The sequence below is a fragment of the Cololabis saira genome, chromosome 11, assembly GCF_033807715.1.
Source record: "Cololabis saira isolate AMF1-May2022 chromosome 11, fColSai1.1, whole genome shotgun sequence".
NCBI lineage: Eukaryota > Metazoa > Chordata > Actinopteri > Beloniformes > Belonidae > Cololabis > Cololabis saira.
In genome coordinates, this window is record NC_084597.1 from 25,134,204 (window position 1) to 25,159,429 (window position 25,226).

The 25,226-nt window shown below is 38.3% G+C and overlaps 1 protein-coding gene across 3 annotated transcripts; it reads right to left on the bottom strand.

Annotated features, from left to right (window-relative positions):
• Positions 1 to 135: 135 nt before the first annotated feature.
• Positions 136 to 24,853, bottom strand: rfx3 (regulatory factor X, 3 (influences HLA class II expression)). Of its 3 annotated transcripts, none has more exons than XM_061734151.1 (17): positions 24,726 to 24,853; positions 16,789 to 16,901; positions 16,585 to 16,673; positions 15,203 to 15,461; positions 12,700 to 12,774; positions 12,245 to 12,426; positions 11,514 to 11,633; positions 11,303 to 11,427; positions 11,030 to 11,145; positions 10,161 to 10,276; positions 9,819 to 9,970; positions 9,621 to 9,718; positions 9,353 to 9,502; positions 8,590 to 8,798; positions 8,343 to 8,496; positions 8,213 to 8,255; positions 136 to 6,475 (listed from the first exon to the last, which is right to left on the bottom strand). In XM_061734151.1, the coding sequence occupies exons 2-17, from the start codon at positions 16,894 to 16,896 to the stop codon at positions 6,195 to 6,197; spliced, it is 2,277 nt and encodes a 758-aa protein (XP_061590135.1). In that variant the 5' UTR covers positions 16,897 to 16,901; positions 24,726 to 24,853; the 3' UTR covers positions 136 to 6,194. The 3 variants fall into 3 exon arrangements, with proteins under 3 accessions (XP_061590135.1, XP_061590134.1, XP_061590136.1); XM_061734150.1 differs by having other exon boundaries at positions 9,819 to 9,973; XM_061734152.1 differs by lacking the exon at positions 12,700 to 12,774 and having other exon boundaries at positions 9,819 to 9,973.
• Between the last annotated feature and the right edge of the window lie 373 nt (positions 24,854 to 25,226).

A 25,226-nucleotide genomic window follows, 5' to 3' on the forward strand; every position in this document is an offset into this window, starting at 1 on the left:
AATACAGATGGAGTTTGAACAATATTGGTGTTTATGAATAAAATTTAATGGGCAAACAGTAAGTCACTTGTCAGTGTGTGAATCACACTCAAAGAAAGAGGACACCGGCTCTGAACAAGAAAATGTTTATTACTGCAAAGACAAGTCACAAATTTTAAGAAAACAACACTAAGAAGCTAGCCTGAGCTGAGATCTGAAATATTCAGAAAACGAAACTACATGTGTCATTAATAGTTTCTATAATCATCATTACAACGCACTAAATGACAATGTCTTTGTAAATATAAAAGTCCCCCGCTCGTCCTTGTTTTTTCTTTTTTCTTTTTATGTAAAATACACGATACAAATCACCCTACACACATTGGTTTGCTTGTCAATTTGAGAATATACATTTTAAGTAGCAAACTTAACGGCACACAAAAAGAAAGTCACATGAAAATGTGTATTTATATTATCAGATACTATACATTATCCCCCCCCAAAAAATCACAAAAGCATTTAAGCCAACATATCAGCTAAAATGTCACCAAAAGAACAAATAATTAGGGCACAAATAAATACCTTTTCAGCTTTTTCTATGTACACATTTTTGTCAAAGGTGAATTTAAACAAAACGCCTACCCCAAATGTCATTGCCAAATGCTTGTGCTTGCATTAGAGCGTGCTACAGCTGGCCACCACTCACTAGACTGTAAAATGGCACTTACAAATCTCAAACGGGTCACAGCATTCAAAAAATATTTGACAAATGAAAGAGAAAGAAAATCTTCACAATCATGAGTAAACAACTTAGAGAGCATTTTACTTACAGCAACTCTGCCGGTACAGTTACCAGTTCTATACATTTAGAAGTTGTTTTGCAGGTATTCATCCGTGTTTTCCTAACCAAGGATGCGCGCAAGTGACATCCAATGACTTATCAATAGTCATGTCTAAGGAGTTGTCTGAATGCTTCAACTGCACTGTTTTTAACGGTTATGTGTATGTATATATATGAAAAAAAAGACAAACGCCTGCTCTGAAGCCTCCATCTGTAGCTCATGCGAGACTCAGCAGTCACCCAGGCCATCTGCTGCGGCCGGGGTAAAATTAAAGGCACCACAGTTTGCTATGGGTCAGTGAATCTGCCATGTCATCCACGTTGAGTGGCGATTCATGCTCACATCTTAAGTTTTATGGTTGGAAATGGGCTTGTTTGCAAATAGCTGTTATTAACCAAAAAAAAAAAAAAAAAAAAAACCTTATTTCTCAAAGGCTGAGAAATGAAGTACAATTGTGTTGGCAGCATTACCATCAGTCCAGTGTTAACCAGGCGGGCTGTGATATACACCGTCTGAAAGAGCTAGATTGACAAAAACAGTTACTAGCAGCACTTGGCAGGTGTGCAACACCAGAAAGCACTTAACAATTCAAAATACACAATTCAGACTCAAAACACCTATTAAGCCATTTTTGCTTCAGGCACACAAAATAATACAAGTCACCATCTACAGTGTGGTAATGAATATATGTGACAAAGAATCTATGGTTAATTTAAATGAAAAATGATAAGAATAGCCATGTAGGAGAACAATAAAACATGCCACGGGGAAGGAATGTATCCAGCAGAACATTCACTCCTGACTGAAAGCACGACAAACAATATGAATTAACATTTTAAACATAAACCCTTCATGTATTAATTGAGTCAGTCAAGAGAAGATGGAGAAATTGATTTTTTTTTTTAGCGGTTACTTAAATATAAATCTATATAATGTGGTGTAAGTGTACAAAATGATTCAGGAGTTACATTTCTTTCTAGCCATTTGTTGTTATTTGACATGATAACTGCTTTTGATATTGTCATGGTTTTATAGTTGGGACAAAGAAGGGAAAGAATAATTGAGTTCCTGGATGCATTGGCTGAAACATTTCATAGCCTGGGATCAACATATGGGTTCATTTTGAGATTAGGTTATCCAAATGGATAGAACACTAAAAGAAAGAGCAAGAAACAAAAACGTGAGTTTGATACTTAAATCACAGGGTATTTGTATCACTTTCCCTCCCTTATTCACATGCACATGAGTATGATCTGGATACAAGCACAACATAAGATCAATAAAGCAAAAAGATTAAAAAGAAAAAAGGGGGGAGATCTTTAATATCAGCAGGAATTTATCAAACGTTATAGGTTGTGTTTCCAGTAAACCCAGTCCTAATCCCCTCCTACAGTACAGTAGTTCTGCTTTTTGCAGTGGTTTCATTCTTGATTTATAATCAGAACTCATAATTTATCCATAAAATAATACAATAAATATTAATAAATAAACATTTCTTTAAAAAGAAAAAAAAAACACTTAAAAAAAAGAAACAAAAACAATTTTAGTACCAAAATGTTTTCTATTTAGAGGATTAATCTCAATATTCCCTAAACATAGAAAGCTAACAGTTCAAGTATAGATGTAATTGAATAAATCAGAAGTTAGTCCCCAAGCCTTTCCAATTTCACAGTCTATAAACTAACTGCAGACGAGCTACCCAAAGAAACATTCACATATTAACAATCAACCACATAAAAAGCAACAGATATATGTAGTGTCTTCTTTTTATATATTATACATATATATCTATAGATCTCTATATCTCTTTGAATATCAGAAAATATCTACTTTTGGTCCACTGTACAAAGATGATCTTTAAACAGGGAACAAATGATGAAGCATTTTATGGGCAAAAAACTGAAAAAGAAAATCTATCAGAGGTGAGAGAAAAAGCAATGCAGGTTTTCTCTGTATTGTTGAGATTTGTGCAGTACAGTGGCGTGTGTGCAATAAGGTTCGGTGACTGTGCTGCACGCATCAAAGGGCTGGCACCACTGGTTTGAGGTAGGGTGACTGATGGATGTGTTTCTATACACACACATACAATACAAGCACACAGAAACAGGCATTTGAACATATGCACATAAAAACACGTTGCACATAAACGCATCCACTCGCACTCATGCACACTTCACCCGATGACAGGCTAATGCAAGAATAAGCCTCAAGGGGGCAGAGTGAGGGCAGGAGAAAGGCTAAAGACCAGGGGCCTCATGTACAAAGAGTGCTTGGATTCCATCATGGAAATCTTGCGTACGCAAAAAAAAAAAAAAATTCTCAAAACTGTGCGTACGCCCAAATCCACGCACGTTTCTTTGAACATCACAATCAACGTGGAATTGAGAGCACATGCGGGAGCAGGACACTTCTCCCCGTCTCCTCCCTCAAGTAAATCAATTTGAATGTGATAATGAGCACAAATTAAATACATTAAAAACCACTCATCCTAACAAGGAACTTGCAAACACAAGTGAAACAAATAAAAAAAAAAGCTGTGAGCTGGAGACACTCCTGTCAGAAGTTGAGGCAGGAAACAATTTATTTTTCTACTGATTACAGCTGTAAAAAAAAAAACAGAGTAATGTGCTGTAGTTGTGCATTGCATTATGGGTATAATTCTTTGTTTTTTGTTGCGTTACGTGAAGAGTTGTGATTTTATGTCCGTAAGGGTTTTTGAATGTTAATATAATTAGCGTTAGGGCATCATTATACTCTTTTTTTTTTTCCCTCGTTTGTATTTTAAGAATCGAGACCGTAACTTAAGTTTGTGGGACGAAAAACGGCTCCTTGTTCAGTTTTACTGTCGCGTGTATTATATACTAACATATTAAGCCCAATGTACGTGTTTTGAGTTTGCATTGTGGATGTCTGTGATCACGTCTCTCATAAGTGTAACAATGTGAAGATAAACTTATATTTAAAACATGAAGCATCTGATTCCTCCGCTGCAGAAAATAAAGACAACTTGTGCCAACGTGATGATCTAGGTGCAAACGTGAGAAATAAAGAACAAAGTTGCTGTAACTCGGAGTTTTGCATCTGCAGGACGAGAGACCGGTGTACGTCTCGGCCCATGACCAGGAGAACAACTTTCTGAAGACTCGCTCCCGATCCTGCCACCAGCAGGTTCTTCTAACGGAACCGAGGCTGCCGTTGGGATTGACAAGTTCCATTGTATATTCAGACCATGTGAAATTGTTGCAGTCCCACTAACGTGTAACTTATTTGGTGATGTGGGGACTGTCGTGTCCTTCACGTGGTCGTGAACTTATTGTTGACGTCACGTTTCCTCACATTCTGGACTTTACTGCATCGCCAGTGAGCGTCGCCAACAGACAAAACCCCAGATATGTGCGTACCCCAGCCTTGATGTGTGCGTGAAGGGCCGCAACTTTTCATGTTCAAGTCACTTTTTGAGCATCCGACCGTGAGCAATAGAAAGTGGCGTACGCACGTTTTTTGTGCGCCGTAAATTTTGTACATGAGGCTCCAGGACTCAGATCAATTACAAGCTTAAAAAAAGCTAGATAGACAGAAAACAACCGGTTGTGTCCGTGCCAGCATCCCACAGGTCTCAGCACTGATGAGCCAGCCCAAATCCAGCCATGAGTCGCCAGAAAAGCCAAATCTGTGGCTGGGACAATGCAGAGGGGCTATGGGCTTCTCTACAGCACACAGTCAGGACTACATGAACAGCTGCATTTAAGTATAAGGCACTACGATAAAGCCGAGGTACATTAAATCCCTGACATTCCTTCTGCTCTCCAACATGGCACTGTGGGACAGGAAACAGCTTTTGTGTGGCTCAAACGGCTCACTCTTAGCTTTGTACTGTTTTTTTTTTTTTTTTTTTTTGGTCCACTGCAAAACTTAATTTCATTGTGAGAGAAACAAAACGAAACTGTAAAACCAGGGAAACATGTTCAGTAAATTTTAAGGATTACAGCGTATCACATAAACCACACTACAGGGCATCTAAAATGAACAAAGGCAAGCGTTATGCACAGGGTGCATAGAAAAGCTAGCACTGAGGAGGTTTTTCCTTTCTTAAACCATCTTCCTCACTTTCATCCCTATCTGCAGGAGCAGCATCACATTTGGCTAAATGCTGTAAATAGTCACCAGCTGGATTAACGTAATCGTCAAAGAGAACTGTCCCATGAGCCTTAATTATATATCAGAAACTTTATTTAGCTACATAGAATACTCAAAAACATCTTCAGTCAGATGTTTGTCAGCAGTTCGAATGCATGTTCAACAAAATCATACTAAACTTAGGATAGCCGACTACAAAATTTAAACTGAAACACAACAATAGCACCATAAGCTTTGAGTAAAGCCCCAGATATACTTGCTGTTGGTGCTTGCGTTCGTGTCCGTTCGCGTGCACCACCAACCGCAACGTCGCTCGCGTAGTACGCGAGGAGAGCGCGTCGTACCGGCGGTGACCGATAGGGGGCAGTGAGCAGAGCAACAGTTGGAAAAGTGGGTAAATATTTAGTAGTAGTAGTAGCAGTAGTAGCAGCGGTAGTAGCAGTAGCAGATTAGAACAACGAACAAGTTTACATGACACCATTGGATGATGTAGGAGATTATAACATTGCTTTGGTTGCAATCTCGGCAAAGGAAACGGCGCCAGTGACCTCCGCGTCGTCACTTGTGGCCAGCTGGGATCAGACCGGGACCAGCGCCACTCGCGGCCACAGCGAGAACTGCAGGTCGCGTACGCGTTCAGTGTCTTTTTGAGAACGTGCACGTCGACGCGTCAAAGGAACGCAGGATACGCGCGGCGGCCTGGATGCGTACGCGTTCTGAACTGCAAGTATATCCCAGGCTTAATACCAATTGAAAGTACAGCAAAACTATGTGCCATGGGTGAGGGTTTGGAGTCGGGCGATGCTTTTGCTCTACTGGGACTAGTGACATGGATTTGAGCTCTGAGACATCAGTCATTTGAAGGAGGTTACTTTTCCTCCAGGTTAAAACCTCGTCTGTACACAGACGGAGGCAGTAGGTCGTAATTGAACAGAAAAACATGTAACGGGTCCAATTAGTCCTTTTCCTCCACGTCCCTTCCACCAGCTGCCGCTCTATGTTAGAGTAAAGACTCACAGGATGACTGCACATCCAGAATCTAATAAGTCAGACAAAGACACAGCACGTCGTGGCTAGAGTGTCACTCCTCCACTGACCAGACAGGGAGAGGAGCACATGTCCACAGAACTGTAAACAGACACAATGCATGAAAAGGACTTACACTAAGAGAGATATGCGGAAATATGTGAGACAGCAAACCTGGGCCATACAAGGTCAGCTCTGCCCCTCAGACCTTCAAACTGAGGCATAGGTGTTGCCTGTGGTGCTGCAGTGGCGGATGGTGGGAGTACCAGTGGAGGAGGTCAGGATGTGCTCCGTGTGGTCCTGCGGGGGCTGTGGCAGTGAGTGGAGTACACCTGGTTGAACAACACCCACCACAGGGTGGGACCCATCCTCTAGTGCCCCGACCTGGATCACCTGGATCACCTCATGCTCCGACTTCTCCCGTTTAGCCAGAGGTTCTCCAGACTCTTCTGTGTACTCTTCCAAATCACTGTCCATGCCACTTGTTTCATCTAAAAAACAAACAAATTGCAGATTAAAGTCGTTTTTAGTTATTCAATATGTACCTTTGTGTTCAGCAATTATTTTTTTTTTAATGTCATACATACTATACTCATATTCAAAGTTATAAACCTCAATAAGATCTAACACACTCATTGACTTTTATTTATGGCAACATTTTCATTTTAAATAGCAAGCAAGCTGATGAATGTACAATCTTCAGTGGTGGACAGTAACAGAGTAAATTTACTTGAGTACTGTACTTAAGTACATATCCAGAGGATTTGTACTTTACTTGAGTATTAGATTTCTTTGGTACTTATTACTCTTACTTGAATACATTTCCAAGACAAATATTTTTACTTTTACTTGAGTAAATTTCTAGGAAGGCTGAAAAGTACTCGTAACTTTCAGGTCTGCTCTTTTTTCTTCTTCCCTAAAATCCTATTGGACACAAGCTGTTTTTGTCAAAGGAGGAGACCTATCACAGTGCACGCTCTCCACTGGGATGTACGTAAAGCGGAAATACGTCAAGCCTCCTCAAAACGATACCGCCAAAGTAGCCTGCGTTTGTCAAGACAGAGCCACAACAAGTCAAGACAGAGCCGCAACAACGGCTACGCCTGCGTCAGGAGAAGAAAGACAATCCGCTGAGTCGTCTGAGTCTGATAATGAGCCGGACTCGGAGCAGGGACTTTCACAAATCCTTGGCCGTATCTTAACTCAATGTTTGAGTTCGACCGAGTAAAAAACAAGGGCACAGACAAACCACAGACAAAATTAAAAAATGTAATTAAATTAAAATTAAATTAAAATTAAAAAATATAGTAATTTACTGATGTGGAAAATAAGAAATTTACTCTTACTCTTACTTTTACTTAAAGTAAATTTAAAAGCATTTACTTTTGGATACTTAAGTACCTTTAAAAGCAAGTACTCTACTCTTACTCGAGTAATATTTTGACTGAGCTACTTTTACTTGTAACGGAGTAAATTTTGGCCAGTAGTATTTGTACTCTTACTCAAGTACTGGGGTCGAGTACTCTGTCCACCTCTGACAATCTTTAACTCATTCCTGTTGCTCATCTCCTAATAAACATTTTTGCCAAGTTAAGCCGAAGGTCGAATGATTTCACATGCGGATGCATCACTCCCATTATTTCTCACGTTGAGGCATCATCAATTTCATAATTTTAATTTCAAACATCTTAGGTTTATCTAAACTATACAACTTTGTTGTAATGCATGAATACAAACAACTTTCACCAGATAACCCTGGTAAATTAAAGTACCTTTGCGACCTGTGCGGTGCTAAAGATTTCTCGCTGGGAAAACTTGATGGGTCAAGTATTCCCAGGATCTTACTTTACTTTTCTTCATCAATCAACAGCAACACTGAAGTTGAATGACAAAAGGAAGAGAGACTTTTAGACAAGAATAATAGTGTCATATTCTTATGCACGTATTTATACTACATTCAAAAGCAGCAGAACTTCTCAAATTCCCAATCATTCGTTTTCCAGTTTATAGTCGCATGGAAAGTCATTATCGCTTCTTTAAGAGATTCATACATTTTTCACTAGCTGCTCATCTCCTAATAATCAATCCTCCCATGCATGATCAAACTGATCTTGTGTGTGTGTGTGTGTGTGGATTTATAGGGAAATGGCGATGCAATGAAAATATTTTTACCCAGCTGTGGTCCAGACAGCTGTTGACATTAAGCTGGAAACTTCTGATTGGCTTACCTTTATCAATGTTTGTAAGGGATAAGGTGTTGAGGCTGTCAAACTGAAATGAGAAACAAACATCACCCTTTAGTATAATGCCTTGTAATGGAACTAACAATATACTAAAACAGAATAATATTGCTTTTACCTCGCCCATTACACCAATGGGTGTCTCTCCGGTGGCTTGAGCCACACGGTGTTCCACTAGGTAGAACATGTACTCATCGTAGAGCAGGCGAATCAGGTGGAACGAACCAAAGCTGGCAGCGCTGCGCAGGGTCAGGTCCCTGATCACCATAGAGCTGCAGAGGGATAAAAAAAAAAATATTGGAGGCTTTTTGTCTCAATATAGTATATTCTCCAACACACCTGTGAATGGCTGACATTTTGCAGACCTGTAGAAGGACCACTTAAGCAGGAACTGTCGCGCTGCCCTGGGGAAGCTGGGCCTGTGCTCGAAGGGCTTGAGCACCTGAGTGACCACATTGTCCAGCCAGGCCGCCCACTGCTCCAGAGAGCTTTGCTGCTGCAGTGTGGCCTTGAAGTCCTGCTCCAAGTGCTGTACCACTCCCTCCTCACACTGGCACACCCATGATGCCTGCTCCTGTACAACAACATGGAGTTGGAACAGCGGTTTAACACACAAAAAGAAAATGTATATTCTTTACCCACAATGGAAATAAAGATGGGTACCAATGAGGGCTGAACGATATACCGTTATCGTATCTATATCGAGATATGAACATTCAAGACATTAATCCGCAGTTTCCGTCATGAAACTGCAGTGATGTTGTGACAGTCCGTTCATCAGCAGCGTCCAATCAATAACATGTACTGAACTCTAACTCTAACTGCATTGGTTATTTATCGTTAAAGCGGAGCTACAGTAAAATATTTTGATTATTATTTATTATTGAGTGACTTTATGTTAATGTTGATGACTGGCAGTGAGTTCTAATCAATAAAACTGCACTCTTTTGATTTCTGATGTTTTTATTTTTCTGAAAAATGCTTGGTTTTCACCGAACCGAAGTCATATCGTATCGTATTGATATCGAGATATCTGGCATGAATATCGAGATATGAAATTTTGTCCATATCGTTCAGCCCTAGTACAAATGCAAATATCAATGCCCAAATTCAAAGAACTGTTCTGACCTGTACGTTGGCGAAGTCCACACGGTTGAGATCACTCAGCATCTGGTTGATCTGTGATGTGTTCTGCAACACAGCTCGTGCCGCCTGAGCAAGGTGGTTCAGTGACGTATATCTGCGCAATGTTTGCGCAAAGGCACTAACAGCAGCAATCTGAGGCCAGAATTAATGTAAAAGCTGTGTTATCTTTGTCTACACACTTTTCAAAACAAGAGCTAACATATTCCTCATATGTATCAATTGAACATTTTTGATTACTACAATAGCACACCTTGGTCTGGACCATTCTCTGTGGAATGGTGTTCATGGCATTATTAAGCCAACCTTCTAGGCTTTTGGCAAAGTTGCGAATGGCTTGAGTCAAGGCACCTGAAAAACAGAAATAAAAAGGAAAATCCAACTATTACAGAAACTTAACTACATTACAAATATTGTCACTTCAGTCAGTTAGACATGAGAGATATCTCACTGGGAATGGGTCTCAGGACATCAGGAATAAGGATCTCCACAAGGGCCTGGTACATTAAATGGTCACAGGTGCTCATCCACTTAAGAACTGCCTCGTTTCTGCACAGTGCCAGGAGCTGAGCTCGGGGGAGACGTGCTTCAATCTCACTTATGCTGCTGCAGAGGAAAAACAGACCATATTTACCAAACCCTCTTGAATGTACAAAATTAACCTGAAATAAATTGGGGAAAATATATATATATATATATATATATATATATATATATATATATATATATATATATATATATATATATAGATTGATAGATAGATAGATATAGATAATAATTGGCTCAACTTCACCTGTTTTCTGTAACAGTGGCGCCCTCTACAGTGTCAGGAGGAGAATAACGCCAGAACGTCTGCCACAGCTTCTCTATTAGACTGAACTGGAGGTTAACGACCACATCCAAGATAGCCTGAAATATATCCAGAGAATGAACACCTGTTGTCATCAATCTTAAATGTCCAACGTTTTTGTAGAGATTTTGGAACTGTTCAACTTGAATCCAAAAATTTAAGAAAAAAAGTAACAATGGCTGGAGAAAAAAAAATGTTTAAATGAAAATCCATCTACCCCATTTGTACTAGTAATTGCTCTAAGGATAAATATAAAATACAATAAAGTAAAAAATGACAAAATAAAGAAAAACAAAATGAAATAAAGGACTCAATTATTTAGGTTGGTAAAAAACTTCAGACTTTCTTCAAACCGCAAGTTGTTAATGTTCCTAACCCTTATTTATAAATACATTCTTTACAAGTTTCAAGACTTACACGTTACAAGAATTTTTCACATTCTCAATCTAGCTCAACATTACGTCTATAAACCTGTTCAGTAGTTTTACTGTCTTAGAGCAGTTCTCGTTGCACAAATAAGCTTTTAAGTGTATTGATAGATTCAAGACAGAAAACAAAGAAATACCTGAGAGACAAGGAGGATACTCATGTCATGAACACAGTGAAAAAGATGAAACAGCTTAAGACTACAGGTGGTTGAAATAAATCAATACGACACTGTACGGTCATGTTGCCTACATAATCATGTCTATAGATAAGTTCAAACAAATAATCAAATTTGTAAATGAGATGAAAATAATAGGGATTGCTTTGATGTCTAAAAGCAGTAATGTGTGATCAGAAGAAAGTAAAAAGCTTCTACGTCATCTAACCTCACAGTGCTCTCTATAGAGGGACTGGAGAGCTTTCACATCCTCTTGGCTGATGTTCTCCGAGTTGCTCTGTCCCAAGTCCAGCTCTACAAAGTCGGGGAGTGCCCGTGATGCATCTGTTGGGAAATATTTTTTTAATATTTTTAATTTGTCAAGTATATAAACCACTGTACAATAATAAAACCCCACAACATGTAGTGTATTTCAGTGTTTGTTTTTCCTTTTTTCTTAAAAAAAACCCCAACATTCAGATAAAATGAAAAAGTTGCCGACCCAAGAACTGCTGGTGGTGCTGGCTCTGCGCAATGACCGTCTGCTCTGCCGCACCAGGAAGGTTCTGGCCTCCGCTTGAGTAATTGTCCCCGGAGCCCGCATCAAACTTCTGCACCGACTTGAACCTAAAATCAAAAAACTATTATCACAAACAACTATGACTAGTCTCACATTGACTGGCGGCGAATGCACCAGGATGTTTGTAATCTACCTCTGTTTTTGCTGAACAGGCTGCTGTCTGAGAGCCATGTACTGCATGTCTTCTTGGAGCCTATTGAGCGGGGAATCTGGTTTCACACGTATACCGTAGTAATGATATTTGGAGTTCCCTCTGGGAAACAGAAAAAAAAAAGTTAGACATGTTGACAGAGCCATGCTGTAAAATTAACTTAATTAATTTAATTTAATCGTTTTTTTAATTTAATAGTTTTATTATTTATTATCTTTTATTATTTTTTCATTGTCTTTTATTCTTCTGTGCATGATGCTTTTCTTTCTTTTTTAGCTACTGTTATTATGGTGATTGTTTTTGTTTTTTTTCATTTTCATTGACTTTTTTTCCTTCTCTACTGTGCTTGATGCCTTTCGTTTTAGCTACTTTTATTATTGATTTACATGTCTTTTAATTACTTTTATATTGACATACTTTTATATGTCAAGAAGAAGGGTATACACTGTATATATGTATTATTATTATTATTATTATTGTTATTGCTACTATTATTCTTTTATATATCGGATACTCTTATATTGCAAGAAGGGGCCGGACTAGATAAGCATTTGCTTCTTCCTGTCCCTTCTTGAACAAAACTGGTTGTGCTTTATTATTATTGTTGATGTATGTGTTTTAAATTGTTTGTTCAAGATGAATAAAGATCAAATCAAATCAAATCAGTAAAAATTTTAGATTTTTCTTAAGAGGGAAAAGAAAAAACATCTAACCTCGTCCCAAGGCGCCTTGTACGGAGTCCCATGAAGATGGAGCGAATGAGTTTGCCGAAAGAGGCTGCATTTACAGGGTCCAGTTTCTGCTCCTGGCAATGGCGCAGATAATGATTGTAGAGGGTGGATCGTGGTAGACTTACTCCTTCTGCTGTCTCGTAGTTGTCCAGGAGCCACTGGAGCTACAAGACGGAACATGTACTTTTTAAGTCTTTATTTTTAGACACTGATCCACCAGACAGTCAGCCAGTAGACCTGATACAGTTGCATGACAGCTCTGCAGCAGCTTCTACAGCAGTTAGTGATTTCCCAAAGCAACAAGTAAAAAAACAGCCACATAAAACAGCAAACATAACACCAAACTGAAATCTACAAAGATTTGAGAGAAGCAGACAAGAGTGAGATTTGCAAGAGTTAAGGTTAAGCAAAGGCAAGCGTTTAGAAAAGCAACTTACATGGCTGTTGAGCAGTGAGCTTCTCTGACTGGATAAACCCTCAGATTTTTGGAGCGTCTCAATCGCCATTTCAATCTGATAAACCACGAAGCACAGGAGAACAAAATGTAAGAGGGAAAAAAAATAAAATAATAACCGAAACAAGAAAACTTAAAGGTTAAATGTAAACAGAATACTGGCCACAAGCGAAAATAAATACAGACAATCAAAAAAGAAAGATCCCAAAGCAAAGCACCACTAAACCAAAGCAGAGCAGGATGACCTGTTTAAGAAAACCTTTGGCTAACATTAAAACAAACACATACACTAAAAGTTCAGTTTCCGTTCAACTTTACTTGTTCCCAAAGGTAAATTCACTTTGCAGTAAGGTGAGTCTAGTAATAAGACACACAAAAGAAAGCAAAACTAAGGGCCCCGACTGTAGGTGGTTTGCTTTAATGAAATCATTCAGGATTTCTCCAAAACCGATCCGTCAACAGAGAAGAAGCCATCTCCCTCACAAAAACAAGACTATTACTGGCAGGTGTGCAATACTGAAAGATGTGCGCTGTTTCCAGGATGCTTAATTGGTATAACATAATATACACAAGTTATCTGATAACAAAGCAAGTGGCTTAGATGGCATTGATGCTGAGCACCTTAAATATGCCAGTGTGAGAATATATCCCCTCCTTGCATTGTGTTTTACTGGTTTTATGTATCATGGCATGCTTCCTGACTCCATGCTCTCTGTTTTATTAGTCCCAGTTATAAAGGACAAGACTGGTAAAATTAGTAGTATAGACAACTACCGACCTATAGCTTTAGCAAGCATAGTGTCTAAAGTGATGGAAATGATTCTGTTAGACAGATTAAATAAATATATCTACTCAACAGATAACCTATTTGGATTTAAACCCAAGCATGGCACTGACCTCTGCATTTATGCACTAAAGGAGATTGTAAACAAATATAGGGGGCAAAATTCATCAGTCCTTATGTCCTTTATTGATGCGTCAAAAGCTTTTGATCGCATCAACCACAACAAGCTGTTTTTAAAGTTAACTCAAAGAGGGGTACCTGGGAGCATAGTAAGACTCTTAGCCTACTGGTATGCAAACCAGGACATGAGAGTTAAGTGGGGCAATACTGTATCACTCCCTTTCGGTGTCTCCAATGGTGTTAAGACGGGGGAATTTTGTCTCCTATTCTTTTTAATTTATACATGGATGATCTGTCTAAACTCTTGAATGCCTGTAAAACTGGTTGTATGCTGGGTGATAAACTAGTAAATCACTTGATGTATGCAGATGACCTGGTGGTGCTAAGCCCAAGTAGCGCTGGTCTCCAGCAGCTCCTCAACATATGTACCGAGTATGGCATTGATAATGATATAAAGTATAATGCCAGTAAGAGTGTTGTTTTAATCTGTAGAAGTAAAGAGGACAAGGGTCAAATATTTCCTGATTTTAAATTATCTTTTAATGGTCTCCATGTTTGTAGTATGGTCAAATATCTCGGCCATTTTATCACAGAACACATGGATGATGATGACGATATCCACAGACCGTGCCGCAGGATGTACGCACAGGCTAACATCCTCGCATGCAAGTTCAGCATGTGCTCAGAAGCTGTGAAAATTCATCTCTTTAGAGCCTATTGTTCACCACTGTACACTGCTCACTTGTGGTCAAGCTATAAAAAAAGTAAGTTTCCACAAACTTTAAGTTGCATATAATGATGCTATGATAATCTTACTCAAAAGGCCTAGATGGTGCAGTGCAAGTGAGATGTTTGTGGCTGCAAGAGTCAATACTCTCCAAGCTGTTCTTAGAAATGTAATGCACAGTTTCATGTGCCGTTTGGATGAGTCTGTGAATGGCATCATTGTTAATATAAATGACCCTGGGAAGAGCTGTGTCAGATACTCCTCTTGTCTCAGGAGACATTGGCTTAAAAACCTGTATTTGTAATTCTCCCTGCTGGACAGGTTTTATGTATTGTATGTATTTTGTCCTATGTTATGTTTTTGTATGGACCACGAGTCTGCAATAAACTTCTACTATAATTGCAATAACACAGATGAACTCAGATGTAGAAAACAAAGTCCCTGATTATTTGAACATTTAAAAATGATCATTATCTTGAACATGTTTTGTCGTTGTTAAATCATTATATAGACTTGGACACAGTCTGTAGAGTGGTGGTACATCAGGGAGAGCAGAGATAAAACAGTTTGTAGACAATCATGGAGAAAGTGCAAACAGTTAGTTTCTCTATAAAATAGCATAATATCTTATAAGAAGTATATATGAACACTGAACAAACTAAACTATATAAACAATACAAAATGTAATGTAACTAATAGAGTAAAGTATAATTAAAAGCAGAGCAGAACTCAATAAAGTCAATAGTTACTACGTCATGTGCAAGCACTATATTTGCAAGATAGAAGGTGGTACACACAGAAGCAGGCAGGTAAAAGTAAGCCAAGGACCCATTCAGTGGATATAATGCAACTTACAGTGGCTGGGGAGGCTCGTGCCGTTTGGGTGGCAGGGTGGGGTCCGGCATTGTCCATCAGGTAAGTCCCAGAATTGTTGCTGATTACCGGACCCCCTGCCAGACCCATGCTTATTCCTCCAGTGCCCCCTCCTCCATTGTTTGTCAAGCCATGAGATGTCACTACTGTGGACACTTGCGACGAGCTGCCCTGCGTATCAAAGTAGTTCCCTCCACTGTTCTGGCTGTACAGCTGTGGCTCTGAATACGAGTAGCTTCTTCTGTTCAGAAAAGAAAACACCCGTCAACCACTGTTCCCATAATAAAGACTATTACAAATTAGGGCTGGGCGATATGGACCAAAAGTCATATCTCGATATTTTCTAGCTAAATGGCGATACTCGATATATATCTCGATATTTTTTCTGTGCCTTAATTGGGGTTTCCCCCAAAGCATTATAGCATAGCATCTCTGTTAGCTTCATTTTTTCTGAGGCAAACCCTTAAAAAAACAGTCAGTTTTAATACAAAGCCTCGTGCCAAATGTCACACAGGTACCTTTATTAACAGAGGTCTGCACAATATCAAAATGTATAAAACAAATGAAATAAAAATAAACTGCCTGCATATATAGAATAAAATGCTTCTTGAATAAAATAAAACAAATATCCCTTTCCTGCATAACAATTAAATTAAAATACACTGTGCAATTAATACAATGTAGACAGTAACAGGCAGACTTTTCCAGTGAGGTTGACAGTTGTGCAGATCTCAAATAAAACATTCAAGTCAATTTGTCACAAAATAAGCTATATAGAATTCATTAAAAAAAAAAAAAAATGTAAAAAAAATAAATAAATAATAATTTTTTTTTAAATCGATATAAACGATATTGTCTCATACCATATCGTGTTTGAAAATATATCGATATATATTAAAATCTCAATATATCGCCCAGCCCTACATAAAGACAAAACAAATGTCTAGTATTTATTTGTATGTTTTATATGAGTTTAATGTGAGTGAAATTAATCTTGCTATGTTGACATGAATCCCTGTCCAGCAGTTTGGTGGTGTTCCTTTGCATTTCCCAAAGCACAAGACCAGCAGCTCCCCTTACATAAGCGTTTCCACCACTTTGTCTACTTGTGTCTGTACATATGCTGATGTACATGTGTATCAAAGTAAGACAAACACTGCTTGAGCTCGTTTGTAAGCCATGTGCATGTGAAACCCCACTCCTCACACCCAGGGGACCTCTTCAGAGGGGGAACCATTAAAAGACATCTAATCTTGGTCATGTTAAAGTGACTGGAACAAAATCAAAGATGTGACTGTATTCCACCCCCCCAAAAAAGAAGAAACAGTCCTCCCTTCATTATCGTATGCTTGTGAGTGACTCACATGTTGCCATTGGTGTAGACGCCACTGTTTTCCTCAACATACTGCACCTGTGCTGGGTAAACATGCTGAACCTGTTGAACAGTCTGGGCCTGGCAAAAAGTGCAAATGCTTCAAATTAATTATTCCATTGGATAAAGTTGCAGACATGCAGGTGCACTTGTGTAGGAACATTTTGACCTAAATACACAAAGAGCTCGGATGTACCTGCTGCTGCACAGGCACCTGCTGGGTAGAGCCAGTAGGCTGAACAGGCACAGCGGTCTGAAGGGGGACAGTGGAGGTGGATTCAGCGCCTGCTTCAGGGGTCTGCATGGCACCTGAGTAGGAGAGAAAACATAGATTTACTCCAGAGAGATAATGGTCCCAGTGATTGAAAACTGGCACGAATCTTAAAACTGTAAATCTAACTAAAGAAACTTTTTGATTTAGTAACCAAATTATCTTAGTGCAGTAGAAAGGTCAGTCTAAGAGAGGCTGATAACTCATTTAACAAAACAACGCACACGAAAACATTACAATCACAGACACAGGTTTCTAGCTGTTGTCAAAAACTGACTGCAAACTTGCACAATTTTTTTGAAACCATGATTTGTTTTATAATCAGGAACATCAATCAAATATGAGGTTTCATGTTTCCAGCTCTATGCAACAGCAAACAGCCTGACATAAAAAAAAAATACACACACACATATACATTATTCATATATATATATATATATATAGGAGAGAGCATTGAGAGAGTGTCTGTGTTTAGGTTTTTGGGTATTATTTTAGACGACAAGCTGACATGGAAAAACCATATAGCATATGTAAAAGCCAAGGTGGCGAAGAGTATATATATTTTGAATAAGGTTAAGTTTATTTTGAATACTAACACACTAAAAACTTTGTATTGTACATTTATCTTGCCATATCTAAATTATTGTGTGGAAGTGTGGGGTAATACCTATGTAAGTAACATCTCTCCTCTGTTTATGCTACAGAAAAGAGCAGTGAGAGTCATTCACAGGGTCGGCTTCAGAGAACCATCAAACAGATTATTTATTTCGGCAGGTTTATTGAAAATAGTGGATATAGTTGAACTTCAAACTTTAAAAATAATGTTTAAAGCAAAAAAAGATCATTACCAGAACAGTTACAAAATTTGTTCAGATTGGAGGATGAGGACAACAGACTTAAATTTGATTTCAAACATACTTTTGCAAGGCTAAACATAAAACAAATGTGTATTTCTGTTACAGGTGTAAAATTATGGCATAGACAAAGCAAGGAACTGAAAAGTTGCACAAGTTTGTATCAGCTTAAGAAAATGTTGAAGTAGAAGAGTGGTATTTTTGTTTGTTTTCTTGTTTATATATGTATAGATAGATTGGTGTTCAGCAAGTCAATGTAATTGTATTAACAGAGAGGGGCAGGTATCATAAGTTTTCTTCTTCCTGCTCCTTTTCTTTCATGGTGATAATGTGTACTTGTTGGATTTTTGTACAACATTGTTAAGAAGATATACAATGAATGGAATAAATGAAATGAAATGAAATATATATATATATATATATATATATATATATATATATATATCCCTGTCTTTAGTGAGCCCAAAGCATAAATGAGAGACTAATCTTGGGATAGCAGGAAACACGAGGTCTCATTGCAGATTTGTCGGTTTTGTCCAAATCAATGTTACTGAAGCTGCTGTACTCCAATTGTACCCAAACACCTGTTTCTGCTTGGTGGTACTCAATGTTCTCAGAGCCTCATGCATCACTGACGCATGGTCTTGTCTCCACATTTGCAGCCATAAAACAAGTTAATATTTAACACTAAATAGATGCTGCTTTTTGTTGCTCTGCCAGTTTTCACTTTTAGAGGCTTAACTCTACTTTTGAAAAACTTGGATCAGCAGTAAGAAACAGGTTTACAGAACAACTTTTAGGATAACTCATTTTGTCTTTGTGCCTGTCTAAATGTTGGCGTAGTACTTTGACAGTCAAGACTAAGACAAGAGAAAAACACTTAGGGTGAACCTGTGTTTGTGAGTTAATAATAGTCTGGCTACCATCACCCATTCCATGTAGGGAAACGCTCCCTCTTCTTCATCACAGTTTCCATGAACAAGCCTCAGTTGGTTAATTAAGCTGGGCATACTAACGGCTTCAAATTACTCAAGGGACAGCTAGTCCCTTTACTTTACATTCAATGTTACACAAACCTTATTTAGTTAAATTTTTTTAAGACAAAAAAAGGGTATCAGTTTATTAATGCTACGGTGACTAAGCCTAAAACTGGATACATTAAAAGTGGAAAGATGAGTAAAATTAAATTAAGAAAAGTCTTTGACGGTATGACAGTTTTGGACATCTTTGGGAGGAGAATCCATTTGCTGTCATTGTTGGAAACCACAACAGACCTCTACAAGACATGCAGTGTTCTGAATACTAGAAAAATATATTTCTATTCAATACAATTGGCTGTATTGTTTCCACATTCTCTCAGTCATTTCACATGCAAGCATTAAAAAATAAAAAAAATAAATCACTAAAGTATGTATAACTTAAAAGAAAAGAAAATTGACAGAGCCTTAAATGTATACCATGTAAAGACTGAAACCTGTGTCACTTTTTTGGTCAAACCCATTGAGACTTCCTGGTGCATTCAAGTATAATTTAGAAAATACTGTCATAACAATAAAAACAATGTCTTATATTTTAATTTTTCTTGATTAAAACTGAAAGTGAGCTTTATTTTCCAACAAGTGAGATAGTAAAGAAGCCAATATTTGTAGAAGTAACAAGGATCTTGTGTAGCATCATTCAGTCTAAAAATATGGACTTGTATTTTTTGACCATATTGCTTCACCCCAACAATAAGCGGAGGTCTAGAAAACTTGATGATACAATTACACAAGTAACTCCTATCTTATGTTCTTTGAAATACAAGGCAAATAGTTATTAAAAATATCACACTACACATCCATTCTATGACCGTCACATTTGGTTGAAAAATAAAAAGAGATTTGACATGCGGAGAATGTGGAATTATACTCCACAGTGTCGTTTAAAAGCTAAGCACATAGCTCCAACTGAGCCCACTTAATTGAGAAAAGGAGCCCCTGTATCAGAGCACACTCTTATTGCCTCACCTCAACCCCCTCCACAAAGAAATCCACACACACGCACCTCCTGCCACACCATTCAGGCACTCCCTTGTGGCCCACTTAAATGCAGTGCTCCACTAAGCAAGTGCAGCCCTACAAAGACACAGAGGAACAAAAGCCACCAAGGAGTGCAACATTTTGCCCAGAGTTTTCTCCCTTCAATTCTTCCTGCTAACATCCCAGGATACAGATTTGCAATGGCAGCTATAATGATGCATGCAAAGCTGAATTCTAAGGTATGAAATCAAGACATACAAATCATACAAACCGAGGCATGTAAGTAAAATATATATACATATATATTAAAAATATTTTCATATACAGTAGCATGACTTGGTGCTCATTAAGCAGGGAAACAAGTGGAAGCCTATGTAATTGGAAGTTGAAGAGGTGCAGGGTATGCACAGTAGGGAGGTTTAAGATTACAAAGAAAGCTGGGAGTGACTGACATTGTAAGGCTTGCCAATCCTGATTTCAATGTCAAAAACTTTGCATCAGTATATGAGATTCTGTAACCTAAAACATTAAACTTTAGGTTTATGCTGTGTCGAGACTGAACCAGTAGGAAACAGGAAACTAGTTATGTTGAAAAATGATTCAAGTCTAAATGTACTCTGCTGTGAGCTGTAGGAGAAAATAGACTTTATATGCATTTCTTTGCAGGCAAAAGGGGTTTTTATAAAAGTCTCTTAAATTCTTTTAAATATACATTACAGCTGGAAGGCTGTGACAAAAGGAAAAAAAAAAACATGCAGCTAAGCCATGAAAATGGCTGACAGAATAATTGAATTAATCAGCTACTCTTTAAGTGATTGGAAATGCAACAGGATCCAGGCAGCAGGTGGCATGGTACTATTTCTGCCCTGCTGGACTACAGGTAAGTGGTAACATGATCTGATAACTGGCAGTTCCTAACATCCTGTTTTATTAGCATGTGTGTTGGAAGGGGTGACCTAATTTAGGTTGTGCATTCAAACAGACAAACATTATTTTGGGTTTTACCTGCATATGTACAAATTTAATGTTAGTATTTTGATCTTGTTGGTTCACTTTGATCCTTTGATTTTAGGTTCAGCTTAGTCCAAGGAGGATGATGGTCAGTTATAGTTTGTATATCGTTAAATGCCTTTATTGTCCTGCTGTGAACACACAGAGATAGGGTCTCTGTGTTTTACATATCAGAACACAAAAAAAGGACGACAGAATGACGGACTCACTACAAAGTGAATGAATGGAAAATTCAAACAGAGCATTACAGTAGGGAAGCCTATGAGAGAAAAAAGTCAGGATGAAGTATTTTGTCGGGGGGGAATAAGATAAAACAACCTATTTTAGACCTAAAAATCATACAATCTACTGAAAAGAGTTAATTTTAAGGCTTTATCTATCAGGACCTAATAAAAAAATAATAATCTGGCCCCTCTCGACTCTTACAATTGGGTAAATACAATCTCATCTGGAAAACAACTCAGCTTATTACACCATGCCATTATTGATTTAACAAAAATCAAGTCAAAATTATGAGAATTAAAAGTGCAAGGAGATGCTGCTAGTCATATCAACTCAGTTAACAGATCATCAGCAAGTGTGACCACCTTTATGAAAGCATAAGTTTTAAATGCTTGCAGGTTGGGTGCATTCAGGCATGTGTTGGTGTTGGCATTGCAATTCTAAGGTGTAAAGCAAGTGTTTCTGTCCATCCATCTTGGAAGGGTTACAAAGACTCCAAATCATTTTTAACTCATCATTATACACTGAGGAAGATTATTCACAAATGGAAAGCTCTCGACAAAGATAATCTTTTCCAGGAGTGGATGACCTGGCAAACCACTCCAAGTTCCAAGAAATTGCAAAAACCCAAAACCTGCATCTTTGACTCTACATATGGAGGCCCAAAACTGACATAGTTAAACATAAAAGCAGAAATATATATACATTTTGTTTTTCCTTACACGTGCATTTTCGTCAAGAAAAATATATTTTTTGTTTTTCCCTTTTCCTTATATATAATAATAATAAATAACTTTATTTATCCGTTAGGAACTTCATTTGTGGAAAAGCATCAGCGCGTGTACAGATAACATATGCAACAGGACAGTACAGAAACAAACCAAACAATCAATATAAAGCAACATACATTGGGCAATCACAAATACTGCTGGACTTAGATGCTGTAAAACCATAGCATAGATAAAATACGAGAGAAAAAGAGATAAAAAATATAAGTCCCCCGTTAAGTGTGTGATAAATACAATGATTTAAAAAAAAATATGTATAGAAGCGGGTACAAAAATGAATAGGTAATAGGTATAGGTATATATATATATATATATATGCATTCCTTGTTTTTACATTACCTTGTCTTCTCTTCTTATTGTACCATATGCATTTCTGCCTCATTATGCAAATGACAAGGAAAACAGGAAGAAGCAGATTGTTTCCCGTTTATTGACCAATAGTAGAGTAGCTGGACCAAGAAGGGCAGCCATCTTCATTTGCATAATGAGGCATGAAATGCAAGGTAAAGTAAAAAGAGGAGATAAGGGAATGTAAAAACAAGGAATATATGTAAAGGAAAAACAAAGTATATATATATTTCTGCTTTTATTTTTAATCATGTCAGTTTTGGTCCTCCATATCTACATACCTTAGTTATAAGGTAAAAATGTAAAGTTCATAATATAATGTAAAAAGACTGCACAAGTAGGGTTTCCTTGGACACAACAACACACAGGCCTCAATATTGTTTGACCATAAAGCACAATGGCAATGGTGAAAAACTACACAACATAACAGCAGAAAACATGCCATATCAATTGTTAAACATGGGGGTATAGGGATGATCGTATGTGTTTGTTTTTCAGCCACAGGACCTGGGAGACAAGCAGTCATTGAGTTGTACACAAACTCCAAACAAATCTTTAAAAATGGCTGAATCAACATGTTGCAATGTCAAGGCCCAGACCTCAGCCAGCTTGAAATGCTGTGGAAGGGCCTGCAGAGGACTTTACTAAAATCAAAATATACTGAAGGACTGTGTATTTATGTCCATATATATAAATCTTTAGGAATGAGGTTTATTCTTGTCACTGCTGAAGATCACCACTTGTGAAGGATCACCTGCCATTCCTTCCCCTTACCACATAAACACAACACCCCACCCCAAACAAACACACACCTGTTCAATGCGCTAATGGGAATTAGAGGTTGCAGGTGAGCAGAAGACCCAGCGGAGCCAAGAGTAAATATGATGCAACAAAGAGAAACCCAAGTATGAAACACGAACAGAATTAAGACATTTTCAAATGGAAGTTTGTTTTCTTTTCTTTCTGGTGGCAAGTGTAGTTAAACTGTACAATTGTCTGAAACACAAACACACACACACACACACACACACACACACACACACACACACACACACACACACACACACATATATATATTAGGGGTGTAACGATACACTAATCTCACGATACGGTACGATACACGATATTGAGGTCACGATAACGATACGATATTATAGCAGTATTTTTTAACAACCTTGAATGAGGAACATATGACTGGAAAAAAATTGTCTTTTAATTGAAAGACACAAAATACAAAACAATGCTGTGCGTTTGCCCTATTGTTACAGTTTGTAATGCTTTATAACTGTTTAAGTTTTAAAGAGAAAGCCAGGCCAACCATTTTCCACAAACTAAACTAAAAGTAAATGTCAGGTTTGCATTATGCATCTTCAGTTTCATACAAATACAAATATTTTGCCACAAACTGAATAGTTTCTCATGTATGATTTGACTTTTTTCGGATGCGTGTTACTAGTCAACACAATAGTTTAATATTAATATTCCAATATCGCGATACACTTTGTCACCTCCACGACACGTATTGTGACGTTTTTGTATCACGAAATTTTGTGGCACGATATATTGTTACACTCCTAATAAATATATATATATATATATATATATATATATATATATATATATATAAATAAAACCAATACTATACTAATAATGAGGAATGTAAACACAGTATAGTGACAATCCCATTCTCAAAAAAATGCAATACAGTATAAACTAAATTATTAAGGAAAACATTACGGTATTTAAATGTAAAATCGATCAACTGATATTTCTCACTGCAAAAAATAACCAGGTGTGATCACATAGCTCATCATGACCATCTGATGCCACAAAGAGAGCAGATCTTGCGACGCTATCTTGCTCCGTAAGACAAAAGGGAAAGTAATGGCTCAGCTATTGTCAGGCAGTTATTAAGTGAAAGGCTAGCAGACAGCACTTTCCTTTCATAATCGACGATATGATTATGTGTGAATATCGAGAAGCTGGGCCACCTGAAATACAAACTTGAACACAAATAGTAATAATAGCCCCCCAAAAACGGGATAGCAGCAGCAGGCAGTGGCAGCAGGCATCGCTGGGGTTAGCAACCTAGCAACGCCAGGCACCTGCTCCGGCTCCAGCTGACCAGCTAAGGCTGATTTATGGTCCCGCGTTACACCGACGCAGAGCCTACGGCGTAGGGACGCGCGTCGCCGCGTAACCCTACGCCGTCGATTCAAGCTCTAGCCCCGCTGCCTAGCCCGGTCCTCCACGACCATCCACCGACGCAACTTCAATCAAATCATTCACACGAAAAGAAAAAAAAAAAAAAAAAAAGCCTTATTCATTCATTTATTTCTAAAGCACGTCTATATCAGTTTGAGCCGCTCGACGCCCTCCGAAAGCCGCACATTGGTGGTTTGTGCCGGCGAGCAGGGCGTCTCAGTCTCCGCAGGCAGCGTTAGCAGGCTAACACGTTACAAAGAAACACCCTCGCTGGCGGACTGAAGCAGCGATCCAGCCCCGCCGAACACCCACACCACTTACCTTACTAACCTCACATATACAGCCATACGAGGGGGGAGAAAAAAAGAGAAAACACTTGCATTCAGACTAAGAATAGAAAGAGAATTGAATCAAACCTGAGTTGTGGACTGGTTGATGGAGATGGGGATGGTGGAGGAGGTGGTAATGATGGAGCGAGGTTGTTGTTGGTGGGTTACAGTCGCCAGGACTACGGTGACTATGGCGCTGCCTCACTGGGCAACAGTTGCTATAAAACCAAACTCTTCTGCAGCGCAACCTTACCAGGCAGGTGGGAGGAGCGCACATACATGAAATCACACGGAAATGCAGATGTGCTCTAAGGACGCTGCCAATTATGTTCCCAAGGCCGATGCAACTCGATCTAAATAATTTAGAGGCATAGCATTTGTTAAATGTGTAAGGTAGAAGCATATTTTCAAAGAAATAAAGTCACAGATTTATTTGAAATGGCTTTAAGGAACTCGATTTTATGCCTATATTATTTAAACACGACTCCAAGATGGTGAGATTTTGGTGAGATTTAGGGGCACTAAATTGTGGAATGATTTTTCCCACTTGGCAAAGAGCTCGTCCTCTCTGAAATATTACAAAAGACG